The sequence below is a fragment of the Sparus aurata genome, chromosome 11, assembly GCF_900880675.1.
Source record: "Sparus aurata chromosome 11, fSpaAur1.1, whole genome shotgun sequence".
Classification (NCBI taxonomy): Eukaryota; Metazoa; Chordata; class Actinopteri; order Spariformes; family Sparidae; genus Sparus; species Sparus aurata.
In genome coordinates, this window is record NC_044197.1 from 18352056 (window position 1) to 18366018 (window position 13963).

The window sequence follows — 13963 nt, forward strand, 5'->3', positions numbered from 1 at the left end:
AAGACTTTCTGCTGCCAAAGGGACACAATGTGTAGTAGAGAGTTACGAGTAACTGTTTTGACTCCATCAAACAAACATGCCTGTGACAAAAGAGTGACTGTGAAGATAATGTGTTGTGGAGACAAACATTTTCATAAGTCTATCACCACAATGCTTTTTGCATAAAGACCAGAACAGAGAGCAAGTACAGAGGTACTGTTTCCTCATAGTGCTGGACATCGCCACATACAGTCCACGGAGCAGCATCATGATGGAGAGGATCTTGCTGAGTGTCATCTGTCTGTCAGGTCAGTCAAATCTTTCTTCTTGACTGTTTGATACTGAAGTAAAAATATAGTCTGATCTACTTTATGTTTTTTAAAAACTGATGTCGTCCTTAGGGTGGCACATCTTCTCCTCGTGCCTCCTCCATCAGTACCACTATGTAGCTGATCCTATGAATTGGACCGAAGCTCAGACCTACTGCAGAGAGACGTACACAGACCTGGCCACCATTGAAAGCGCTGAAGAAATGAACCAACTTATCAACAAGGTTTCACCTTCTGGCTTAAACTCTGAGGTCTGGATTGGCCTGTACAAATATATGGATTGGAGGTGGTCAGACAACTACACTGGGCCTGGAGCTGATTATAGGAACTGGGGATCGGGCACACCAGGCACTTATTTATGTGGTTTGGGTTACACTCGTTATCATGGACAATGGTGGGGGTATGCCTGCTCATCGCAATACCCATTTGTCTGTAATAACGGTAAGTACAGAGAAAGGACTTATTTCTTCCTTTGTTAATGATTGATTATTTTTAATGTTTGTTTTTTGTTCTTCCCATACAGGAACACAGCAGGAACCTGAATTTGTTTATGTGCCTTTGGCCATGAGTTGGACCAATGCTCAAAAGTACTGCAGGGAGAAGTTCACTGACCTGGCCACTGTGAGGAGCGATGCTGAGAACCAGGCTATGCACGCGATGGTGCTTTCCCCATATCTATGGTTTGGTTTGCACATAGATCCTAACAGTTACTGGTCTGATTGGAGTAACTCCTCATTCCGACACTGGGAAGGAGCTTCACTCCCAGTTGGCTCGATGAGTGTCGTATGTGGTGTTGCAGCTTTGCAGAATTCGGGAAAATGGAAGTTTTTGCAGTGTGAAACTCGACTCCCGTTTGTCTGCTACAGTGTTCCTCCACCACCCGGTGAGCAGTTTCTACGTGGTGGCATTACAACTTTTACTCAAGTGACAGATCAGAGTTTATCTTTTACCACTGGAATGAACAGAACTAAAACCATGGCAAAATCATATCTTGTTTTTCTCTCCTCATTCTGTGTCTGTACAACAGTGACGAGGCAGATAGTGAAGCTGAGGATAAAGCGAGGTGACTCCTCTGTGGATCTCAATGACCCTGCTGTGAAAGCTGACATCCTGAAACAGGTGAGACTTCAAAATCTACCCCAACACACTTTCATACACCCTTGACAGATGCAAAGTAATCATAAAAAATGTGCTTTTCTTTGTTTATTCGTCTTGCTCTGTGTTTTGCCTAAAGGAAAAAACAATGTGGTAGGTGTGTGACCATGAACCAAATTCCTGCAAGTATAAAATCAGAATGCAAAGCAGACACAAAAATAAATAACAAATGCATCAAGAGTTGTTATCATGATAAAGATCATGGCAACACGATGGCTGTGTTTTTGTTCAGTCATGTCAACATGACACATATTCACTCCAGGCCTGTATATGATCCTGTGATCCCACTGCGATTGGACAATGATTTTTGCTTCAGGAGCACAAAAAAATTAGACTACATTTTCTCTGGTGACATCATCATGGGAAGTAGGGGTGCGGAGGGGGATGTGGCACCCCCTAAAACGAGGCAATATGAAAACCATCAGTTGATAAGTAAGAGTGGTGCAGACTCCATGAGAACAAGCTTGAAACATCTGTGTCGTCACAGCGCTACATCAATATAAACTATGAAGCTGTTTGTCCCTGGCATTGATAAGCGCCTGTGATGATCCGATCAAAAGGAAACAGGTCGACAATTCACACTTGGCAGCAACTTGTGAGTGGATCTCCCTTCCCCCGTTCTATATTTTTTTTAAAAACAAAAGAACATGTGCATCGCTGGGTCAAACAGACAAGGTGTTTTTTACTCAAGGTAGAAAATAAATAAATGTATAATATTTGCCGAATTTACAAGAAGGCCCAAATAATTAAGAACTTGTCAGAGACAGCATTTCACAAAGTTATACAGTTCCATCTGACTCGAAAACTTACAAAATTGAGCGATTTTACAAGGGAGTCTGGGAAAGTGCTTGGACCTGCAGTATGTTGCTGTTCACGTTTGCCATCTGTGTTGGTGCAAAATCTACTCAAATTGTTGTTAATAACTATTATAATGTAATTTATCCTTGCCATTCAAATTGATGCAAAAAGCATTAATGTTGCACACTATCTATAATGATGTCATTATATAGTCTGACCCCTCAGTGCCCCAAATGTGATTGACTTCCAGTGTCCCTGTAAGCTACAGCTAAGTGTAGCTTAAACTGTTTGAAAATGGCTTGTGTTTCCCAGCTCCAGGACAGGCTGACGGAGAAGGGAATGAGCGGAGTCACCCTGAAGTGGAGAGAGCAGCCTGATGGGAAAGTCTTCCACGAGGAGAAAGAAGGCTCTCAGAAGAATAAAAGAAAAAAGTCTGAACTCTGAAATGCATATCCAACTGTTATTCTATGTGTCTGTAATGTGTGGTGACTTTTGATTCTATCTGCTCATACACAGAGTACACTATTATCACTGTACTGAGTGCTGAACCATGACCCTGAATACATCCTGTAGACTGTCTTAGAAGTGTTTGTCCCTCATCATGAATACTGCTGTGTAAAGTGCATCCATGACATATACGTTTTCTTCTAAATAAAACATATGTATGAGATGTGGCTTTGGCTACATCTTCGCTGAGTACATTTTGTCTTCTGATGTGACCAATGCAGCAACAGCAGGTGTGTGTAACATCAGTATATCTAACCTGCACACTAGTGCCAGCAGAAGCCAGACGCAGGCAGTGATGGAATTTAATCAAGTATATTTGCTCAAGTCTGGCCGACTTCCTGGATTCTCTCAGTGATTTAAACTTCGAGACAAACTGTAAAGCTGTGTACAAGAAGGGGAACCAGTGTTTATATTGTCTGAGGAAACTGTCCTCTTTTCACATTGACAGTAAAATACTAACCAAAAATAAGAATTCCCTGAACCAAATTGTGAGGTGGGCTAGTAGACTGATTGGAGAGCCACAGCTGAACCCAGAATCCCTACATACTAGGCAGCTACAGAGACTAGCTGGGTCTATCTTAGAGGATGGATCCCACCCACTATATGGTTAATTTCAGCCTCTCCCATCAGGCCGCAGGTACAAAATGCCAGACTGCAAAACAAAGAGATACAGAGGCAGTTTTGTTCCCTCAGCCGTCAAAACGTTTAATAGTAATTTAGGCTACACACTAACTTAATAACTCATGGACTGTACAGCCTTCTTAATCTAATTATTTGTTTATTCTGACCTAGTTTTTTGTATCTGCCATGATGGCTGGTATTCTGTATTTCTCTTTTGTCCTTTGATACTAATACCTTTTTGCATACTCTATATCCATGTTTCCATGTCTGGAGCACTGTTGTCACTGTTATGTCACTGTCTTTGTCGATTTTGTAAATGCTGTCTGTGGGTGTGTAAGCAGCCAATTCTTCTTAACAGCAACCAAATCTACCCTCCGGTACAAAGAAAGTTACCTTACCTTACCTTATTTCTTCTTCTTTGGTTGTCCAACAGGCTACAATATGTTGATGTCATGGCCGCAGTTTTCTTTTTTTCTGCTTCTGTTCTGATGAATACAAGTTTTTTTGGTCATTTTTGGATTTTGCAGTGCATTACTAGGCCAGACCTTTTTGCGCTTTCTACCACAAAACTACACTTTATTACAGACTGATTTTATTTACAGAATAAAATGAGTATGATTTCTTTCATGTGGCAATATATGCAACATACTATATGATACAGGTTGGTTAAAGGGTGCAGTGTGTGTTTGTTTTAGTTTTTTTTACAACACTTTTTGTCATGAGCTACGTCTTCAGGGAGTATAGCACTATACAGATAACAAGTAAGAAACAAAAGAAAAAACAAATAAAACCCCATGATATAAATATGCAAAATATATAAAAAGACAAAATAAGATTGAATTCAGTATTTTGTATATGGTATCAGTGTGTCATTAAAAATAAAAACATGTACCTGTGTTCATTATTGTCAGTGACCAGTAGATCACAAGAACGCTGCTCTGAGTGATCATTTTGTACAATAATACTCCATCTCCATCATTGAGAATAGTTTTGGGCTTCGACCCAAAACACTTTGTCAAATATTACAAAGTGCAAAAATCAAGATGTTCATAAATAAAAAGGAGGATGGAGGACTTTCTGCTGCCACAGGGACACAATGTGTAGTGGAGAGTTAGGAGAACCTGCTTTGACTCATCAAATAAACATTTTCATAAGTCTACCACCTCAATGCTTTTTGCATAAAGACCAGAACAGAGAGCAAGTACAGAGGTACTGTTTCCTCATAGTGCTGGACATCGCCACATACAGTCCACGGAGCAGCATCATGATGGAGAGGATCTTGCTGAGTGTCATCTGTCTGTCAGGTCAGTCAAATCTTTACCTGACTGTTTAATACTGAAGAAAAAATATAGTCTGATCTACTTCATGTTTTTAAAAACTGATGTCGTCCTTAGGGTGGCACATCTTCTCCTCATGCCTCCTCCATCAGTACCACTATGTAGCTGATCCTATGAATTGGACCGAAGCTCAGACCTACTGCAGAGAGACGTACACAGACCTGGCCACCATTGAAAGCGCTGAAGAAATGAACCAACTCATCAACAAGGTTTCACCTTCTGGCTTAAACTCTGAGGTCTGGATTGGCCTGTACAAATATATTGGCTGGAGGTGGTCAGACAACTACACTGTGCCTGGAGCTGATTATAGGAACTGGCGATCGGGCTCACCAGGCGATTATTTATGCGGTATGTGTGACACTAGTAACAACCAATGGTGGGGATGGGACTGCTCAACGAGATGGCCATTTGTCTGTAATAACGGTAAGTACAGAGAAAGGACTTATTTCTTCCTTTGTTAATGATTGATTCATTTTAATGGGGTATTTTTTTGTTCTCCCCAAACTACAGGAACACAGCAGGAACCTGAATTTGTTTATGTGTCTTTGACAATGAGTTGGACCAATGCTCAAAAGTACTGCAGGGAGAAGTTCACTGACCTGGCCACTGTGAGGAGCGATGCTGAGAACCAGGCTATGCACGCGGTGGCGCTTTCCAAATATCCATGGTTTGGTTTGCACATAGATCCTAACAGTTACTGGTCTGATGGGAGTAACTCCTCATTCCGACACTGGGAAGGAGCTTCACTCCCAGTTGGCTCGATGAGTGTCGTATGTGGTGTTGCAGCTTTGCAGAATTCGGGAAAATGGAAGTTTTTGCAGTGTGAAACTAGACTCCCGTTTGTCTGCTACAGTGTCCCTCCACCACCCGGTGAGCAGTTTCTACGTGGTGGCATTACAACTTTTACTCAAGTGACGGATCAGAGTTTATGTTTTACCACTGGAATGAACAGAACTAAAACCACAGCTAAATCACATCTTGTTTTTCTCTCTTCATTCTGCGTCTCTACAACAGTGACGAGGCAGATAGTGAAGCTGAGGATAAAGCGAGGGGACTCCTCTGTGGATCTCAATGACCCTGCTGTGAAAGCTGACATCCTGAAACAGGTGAGACTTCAAAATCTACCCCAACACAATTTCATACACCCACGACAGATGCAAAGTAATCATAAAAAATGTGCTTTTCTTTGTTTATTCGTCTTGCTCTGTGTTTTGCCTAAAGGAAAAAACAATGTGGTAGGTGTGTGACCATGAACCAAATTCCTGCAAGTATAAAATCAGAATGCAAAGCAGACACAAAAATAAATAACAAATGCATCAAGAGTTGTCATCATGATAAGGATCATGGCAACACGATGGCTGTGTTTTTTGTTCAGTCATGTCAACATGACACATATTCACTCCAGGCCTGTATATGATCCTGTGATCCCACTGCGATTGGACAATGATTTTTGCTTCAGGAGCACGAAAAAATTAGACTACATTTTCTCTGGTGACATCATCATGGGAAGTAGGGGTGCGGAGGGGGATGCGGCACCCCCTAAAACGAGACAATATGAAAACCATCAGTTGATAAGTAAGAGTGGTGCAGACTCCATGAGAACAAGCTTGAAACATCTGTGTCATCACAGCGCTACATCAATATAAACTATGAAGCTGTTTGTCCCTGGCATTGACAAGCGCCTGTGATGATCCGATCAAAAGGAAACAGGTCGACAATTCACACTTTGGCAGCAGGTGCATCTCCAGTGACCACTTGTGATTGGATCTCCCTTCCTCTATATTTAGAAAATTAAAAAAATATGTAAGAAATAACTTTATGTATAACATTTGCCGAATTTACAAGAAGGCCCAAATAATTGAGGAATTTGTCAGAGATAGCATTTCACAAAGTTATACAGTTCCATCTGACTCGAAAACTTACAAAATTGAGCGATTTTACAAGGGAGTCTGGGAAAGTGCTTGGACCTGCAGTATGTTGCTGTTCGCGTTTGCCATCTGTGTTGGTGCAAATCTACTCAAATTGTTGTTAATAACTATTATAATGTAATTTATCCTTGCCATTCAAATTGACGCAAAAAGCATTAATGTTGCACACCATTTATAATGATGTCATTATATAGTCTGACCCCTCAGTGCCCCAAATGTGATTGACTTCCAGTGTCCCTGTAAGCTAAAGCTAAGTGTAGCTTAAACTGTTTGAAAATGGCTTGTGTTTCCCAGCTCCAGGACAGGCTGACGGAGAAGGGAATGAGCGGAGTCACCCTGAAGTGGAGAGAGCAGCCTGATGGGAAAGTCTTCCACGAGGAGAAAGAAGGCTCTCAGAAGAATAAAAGAAAATAGTCTGTACTCTGAAATGCATATCCAACTATTATTCTATGTGTCTCTTATGTGTAGGGGTGTATACCGAGGACCGGTACTTTTTGGTTCCGGCTCCTAATTGGGTCGGTACCAGGGTACCATTAAGATGCTGGACAAATGGTACTGTTATCTGTACTTTTCTTTTTTCTTTTTTTTTTTTTCACTTTTTTTTAATGATTTTTATTGGCTTTTGAACGTCCACCCAACCGTAATGACTACAAACTTAACAACAAACTCCGTGACTTGACGTCGCAGAAACGAAACCGGGTGCTGCTGCCACAGCGCTGCAGTCTTTAGCGTTTAACTTTACTTTGTTATAGCAATCAAACACGCTGCACTCCTTTAGCTTCATACTATGCGCGCACTCCAAGTGTTTAGTGATAATGCTTACCCCGAATTTCCACAGGATACTGTCCACTGCGTTACCGTTCCAATCCGGTTTTGCTCCGCAATCCCACCCCCACAGGTTTTGTTTTGAGTCCACCACAACGCAGTACGGGAGAGAGCTGGCGTCGCGAGGCTGAGGAGTTTCCGCGATAACCACATGATCACTCGCGACCGCAGTTATAGGTCTGTGTTATAAAAACAACAACACGAAGTGTTCCCGACCGAAGGATCAGCAGAAGAGCTTGTGTTTGTCTCTTTTTGGAGTGTTTGATTTTGAAAAGTAACAGGATGTTATATTGTTATTTCAGTGCTTGACTTCCTGTCAGCTCAGTGCTACATTCAGCTGAATTGCTTTGTCGTCCTCTGGCATGTGCCAGATTTTTATATCTGGTCCTGGTCCTGGTTATCTGTTCAGGAGTATTTGTAATTGCATAGGTTCTGTTTGGTTGAAGCTTTATTATTACCTTGTGGTAATAAAAAGAAGGTTGAATCTTTTTTCTTCTTTTTGTTTTTACACAAAATGACATGTTGCAGTATCGATAAGAGTATCGATAAGTATCAGTACTGATAAGGAGTATCGGTATTGATATCGGTATCAATAAAATCCTAACGATATAGTACACTATTATCACTTTACTGAGCGCTGAACCATGACCCTGAATACATCCTTTAGACTGTGGTAGAAGAGTTTTTCCCTCATCATTCATATTACTGAAGTGTTCATGACATGTACGTTTTCTTCTAAATAAAACATATATATGAGATGTGGCTTTGGCTACATCTTCACTGAGTACATTTTGTCTTCTGACTTGACTAATACAGCCACAGCAGGTGTGTGTAACATCAGTATATCTGACCTGCACACTAGTGTCAGCAGAAGCCAAACGCAGGCAGTGATGGAATTTAATCAAGTATATTTACTCAAGGAGAGTACAAAAGTATCATTTTGAGGTATTTGTACTTCAATTGAGTATTTCCATTTTCTGCTACTTTATTCTTCCACGCTGCTACATTTTGGAGGCAAATATTGTGCTTTTTATCCCAGTGTATCTATTTGATAACATTAGTTATGGGTTACATTGCAGATTGCAGCATCAGAGCCAAAGTGGCTCAATGTATGTCATCAGAAATTGGTTAAAGTGGCTCCGTGTAACTTCTGTGTTGTGCTGTAAAACAGTAGGTAGTTTATGTTAGTGTACTCATCACTAAATCAAAGCTGCAAGCAGCGATGAGCGGGCCCTCACAGTCCACACGCGTCAGAGCATGCTGCTGTCGACTTCCTGTTGGAATGACAGTTTGGTACCCAAATGTTTTTTGTGCATCTGGTCATGATACAAATGCTTACCGAATGTCATTCATGTGTGTGCATGTAGGAGGCGGGGCTTGTATTTTGAATATTCCAGGGGGTGTTATATAGTCCCCAGGTAACACCTTTTGTCAGCTATCGTCAGGAGGGCATTGGCAATAATAATAATTTTGTGTTAATCTGACCTACTAATGTGGAGATATAAAAGACTTCAATTTAAAGAGCGCCACCTAGAGGTAATCTGCCAAAATGTTCGACAGAGCCTTAGAGGCTCATGGGGAAGTAGTAACCGGAGTTTCATGTCATTCGGACACACCAATGTGGAGATGTGCAACACTTCCTGTTTGGAACGCAACCTTTCGCGAATTTGCAGGAAAAAAAACGGTAGACGAAAATGGATGTGGCCTATATCACAAGATTTAGCACAATTCACTGAACACGTGGACATAAGGTTTTTGAATGTAAGGTTTAACTAGCTACTGTTGCTGTCTGTTGCGGGGCAGAGAGAGGCACTGACACGAGGCACACCCTCCAGACATATTATGCTTTTTTCAGGTTCATGATATTTATTTTTATATTTATTTATTTTTTACCTCTACAATAGGTTTACATGCTTTAATGCTCAAAACACATCAGTCCAATAAAAAAAAAAAAGCATTAATCCATATCAACTTGTGCAAAACTTTGTTTAAGATGCAGGCAATGGGATCTCAGTGAGGTTTGTGGATCACCCACGGTTACCAGTTCATAGTTTTTCACATTGTCTGGAGCACGACAAATGAAACTTCGGTCGCCGTGACTGTACTGAGGTTGCCGCAGATATTTCAAGACCTCAGCAGATAACTCTGAAACTATTTGCACAGGCGAGATCCCACAAAACCAGGTCAGTTCAAACCAAAGGCAACACACAGAGAGTGACCCATTACACACCCTTTTTTATCTTTTTTCACGTCTTGAAATCAAGAATGAAAAGCCTACCAGCATTACACTTCACTTGAACGCACTGATATGAAGAGATTTCTACTCCACCTTTTTCTGATACTTTCCGTCGACCTCTCACTGCTGCGGGGGTTTGCAACATGCAGCAAGTTCCAGCTTACAGTTTTTTTTCGATTGCTAAGACGCATTGGTCGAAACTGAAGCGACATGTTCAAAACTCTTAGCACAGTCTGCAAAACAGAAATGCATGTGGGCTAAACTGTGTCTCACTTTTCATTGCTTTCAGACGAAGCGCATTCAGTGACCACAGTCACCAAAATGGATGAAGTCTTTTCTCATTCACTAGTTCACACCTGCAAAACACTATGCTTTAACAGCACAATTTTCAAATGCTAACACACTTTGTTCAAAACAGTTAAAAACACACTTAGAACAGAATGATAGGGGAAAAAACACTGGGAATTTCTGCTGCAGCCACATTGAAATCTATTGAACATTATATCAAAATATTGACAATAAAAATAAATAAAACGAAGATGCAATTCCAAACAGCTGATGGTAGTTTTCAGCTGAAAACTGATTCAGGTGATCTGCGTTTGGCCTCATTAGAAAGCATCCAAGGATGTCTGTGCTGTTTTTGCCTCCATACTCGCCCTTCTTGAACCCCGTTGAAGAATTTTTTTCAGCATGGAGGTGGAAGGTTTATGATCACGCTCCACACAACCAGCTCTCCTTGCTGATGCAATGAATGCTGGTTGTGGAGATATTTCTCCCGAAGCCTGCCAGGGATGGATCAGACATTCAAGAAGATTCTACCCTAGGTGCCTTGCCAGAGAAGATATAAGACGTGACGTTGATGAAAACATGTGGCCGAATGCAGATGACAGGGTCTGAATATTACAGTATACATGTGTTGTTTTTTTGTTTTATCTCTTACTGTAATTTGTATTCTACCCCTGGAATTATGAGATTCTGCATTATTTTGTTTATGTAATCTTTATTTTTTGTATGGTCCTGAAGTACTTGTGCAAAAGCACAAATGTTCTTGAATAAATCTCTGCATTCATGATTCAGTGTTGTTGCAATATATCACAGCATATACAATAATTTAGAACCAAAAGTGCAAAAGATCCCATATAAAATACTGATTTACCTGACAAAAATCATTCTAACTTGAAATATAAGATGTATTTGATGTAATGTTCTTTGTTGTTAGTATTTTGTCGTTCCGTTTGTTAAGGGTGATTGTGTGTGTTTCCAAAGTGAGACAATGTGCTAGTGTTTAGTTGAATGAGCTTCTTTTGAGACAAGTATGAAGTGTTTTGTTGGTGAGACACACTTTTGGGCATGAGATTAACTGTTGAGCTGAGCTGCATGATGGAAATGCAGACTGTGTTAAGAGTTTTGAACATGTCGCTTCAGTTTCAACCAATGCGTCTTAGCAATCGAAAAAAACTGTAAAGTAAATAAAGAAGCTTCATGACATCTCGAATGTTATACACTTATATGGCCTCCAATAAAGATTTCTTTCAACGTACAACAGATACAAAATTTAGTGAGATTTTCTAAATTCTTCTGTGGCTTAAGATTTTCATTTTCTCTGTCCATTTTTTGTCATGATTGACCCTGGGAATTGCACCCTTCTGTCACTCAACAACAGCAACTTAATGACAGTAAATTATACACTCTGTCTTGATCTCTATAATATATGTGAATCAATGGGAAATCGCGGGCTTTAACCGAGCAGCTGATTTAAAAAATGATCCTTTAACTTGTATTTCTCTGTGTATCTGTCTCTGTCGCCCCTTCCAGTCTCCACCTCGATCTCTCCCTCCTTCTTCTATTTGGACTCTTTTGTCATTTTTCTTTCATCTGCTTTTCTCTCAAGCTATTGGAGGAATGCCAACGTCTTCAGAGAGGCCAGATATGAGCGGCACTGCATTCCAGTCTGCGGCGCTGTGTTGAGACCGACAGGTTGGGGAGGAGGGTGGAGGCACGTGAGTCTTCTGGTGACAGCTGGGAACAAGGCCTCAAGGAATCCGCCTCTGCCCCCGTTCCGTCCACCCTCAGCCACCACCTCGTCTCGCTAGAGGATTTCAGTTTCTCATGCTCTCAGTTTCTTGTGCCCCCTTAATACCAGGTCCTAGGACAGTTTAGCCGTGTTGTGGTGTCCCGAGCATTAACACTGCAGGGCATTTTGAGCCATTACTGTACGCAGAAGAGAAAGGACAAGAAATGAGGGGCAAAAAAATGTAAAAGTCCTCAGCCATACTCAAACTAGGATCTCCACCTCACATAAAAAGAATACAATGATTTTTTTTTTTTTTTTAATCTCTTCTGTCATACAAAGCTCACATTTAGAGCACTTTCCCGTTAACCATAGGGAATTTTCTTTGGTTTTTCTATGACCTGTAAACATGTGGCCACTTTTTGCAATAAACTAATTTAAGTGTATTTTTTTGTAGGCATGTGACTTTCTGTTACCTGCCAGGATGGCGTCATTGTGTGTCATCATGATAAACGTGTTCCCGGAGACTCCTTTTGTGATGAAAACTAACACAGAAGTGGATTTGAGCAATTTGCCAGGTGCTTTTGTGTATTTGTATGTTTGTCTGACAAAACCTTGTCGACATGACAGCTTCAAAACCACGAAAGATACGGTTACAAAGGTGTACAGGTGTGTAGTTGAAATTAATACGGAGGCAGAATCTGAAGATGGAAGTAGGGATATGACCCCCCATTTTAGACCCCTGGCCCACATTAATGGTTCTCGACACAACTATTGCAGCGGGAACTTCCACAGAAGCAGTTATGAGTACTTTGCCAGGAGTTTAACTGAAGGGATATTTCACTTTTCTGCTGTCTTCAGTCACGTTTTTCTGTCTGTTAACAGATTTTGTCGTCTCAATAGCCAGCCATGAAACTTTACAGGTGTGGTAGATGGGTGTGATCTCATATAATAAAGCAGAAATCACTCGTGTGTACTCACAGGTCGGAATGTGGACATGTCAGTGGGTGTCATTGCTGGTGCAAGTTTAACTACCTTTTCTAAGTAGCTTTAATCAACCAATTGAGATTTTTCCCTATGTTAGTTTTGCCGTAGTTAAACACTTCTAGTGTAAAGTAAGCAGGTAGCCTCCCAACACTGCAAATCAGCATTAAGTGCTTTGGGTTGCCTAGACATCACCATAAAAACATGGCGAGGTCTGCAATACACAGGCACATTTCACACATACTTTCAGTATAAACTTTTACCTATTACAGCAACAAGAAACAGAATGTGATCTTGTCTTTCCTTCTGAAAATATGTGCTACTAAAGGTTAGCTGTCCCCGAGCATAATTTTTTAGTAGACAGGGTTGACACATACTTTATGACAATGTTTAAAAGTCTCTCGCAACAGTATTTTTTCCCTTCTACTGGTTGTTTATAAGTTTGGTCTGTGCTACGTTCTTTCGACAAAACAAGCTCGCAATCAAACACACACATGCACACACACACACACACACACACACACAGTCCCTTTCACCCATCGGTTGTGTAGTGCGCACACACACATGCACACACAAAGTACAATCCCATTTAATCACAAGAATCCTGACCGGGAGCATTCCTGTCACACAGAGTTAGGACGATTTGCTTATTAGAGCAAACAATGGTATCTGTCAATTTCATTTTCATAAGCTGAAAGATTACAGAGCGATGTGCTGATCCTCTGTATCCAGTCCAGCGCACCGCAATTCCTCTGCTTTCCCACGTCTGACAGGCACCGCGTCGTGTGTGAGTTCAGCAAACTGATTGTCAGGCAGCCTCAAACCCTCAGGATCTCTCCCATCAAACACAGCTATAGACATAAACTCCACATGCTACACATGCCACAGAGATGGCTGTGTACTGTAATGCAGTGAGGTAAAACCACAGAGGGGATTTTATTATTGTTTAAATGTATTTTACACAGTTGGCCCTGATGGCGCCGTGCCATCATTCACAGTGAAGAAAGTCTTCTCAGATGTTATTGCTTTAACATTACAGAGCAGCCTCTGTTCAGACCTGCTGACTCCCTTCTGATAACCTGCTGCACCTGAATGTCTGCATTGCTGTGTCGTTCACATCTTCTGAACATGTTGACTCAGTGTCATGAACTCCATGACAGCAGCTGAGAAATGATTAGCGACACACAAAGGTGTGACAATAACTTGATCTGCAGTGAATGTTTTTACAAACAGTATAGACAGAGCTCAAAATG

At 41.1% G+C, this 13963-nt stretch overlaps 1 protein-coding gene across 1 annotated transcript in view; it reads left to right on the forward strand.

The window, feature by feature from the left end:
- The window catches only part of LOC115591554 (putative C-type lectin domain family 20 member A), a 37274-nt gene extending 34386 nt beyond the window's left edge, over positions 1-2888 (forward strand). Inside the window, exons 2-6 of the mRNA XM_030433654.1 lie at positions 168-287; positions 381-749; positions 832-1191; positions 1336-1427; positions 2574-2888. Coding sequence (XP_030289514.1) covers positions 168-287; positions 381-749; positions 832-1191; positions 1336-1427; positions 2574-2705 — 1073 coding nt within the window. The 3' untranslated portion in view covers positions 2706-2888. The remainder of the gene's footprint in view (positions 1-167; positions 288-380; positions 750-831; positions 1192-1335; positions 1428-2573) is intronic.
- The last annotated feature ends 11075 nt before the right edge of the window (positions 2889-13963 follow it).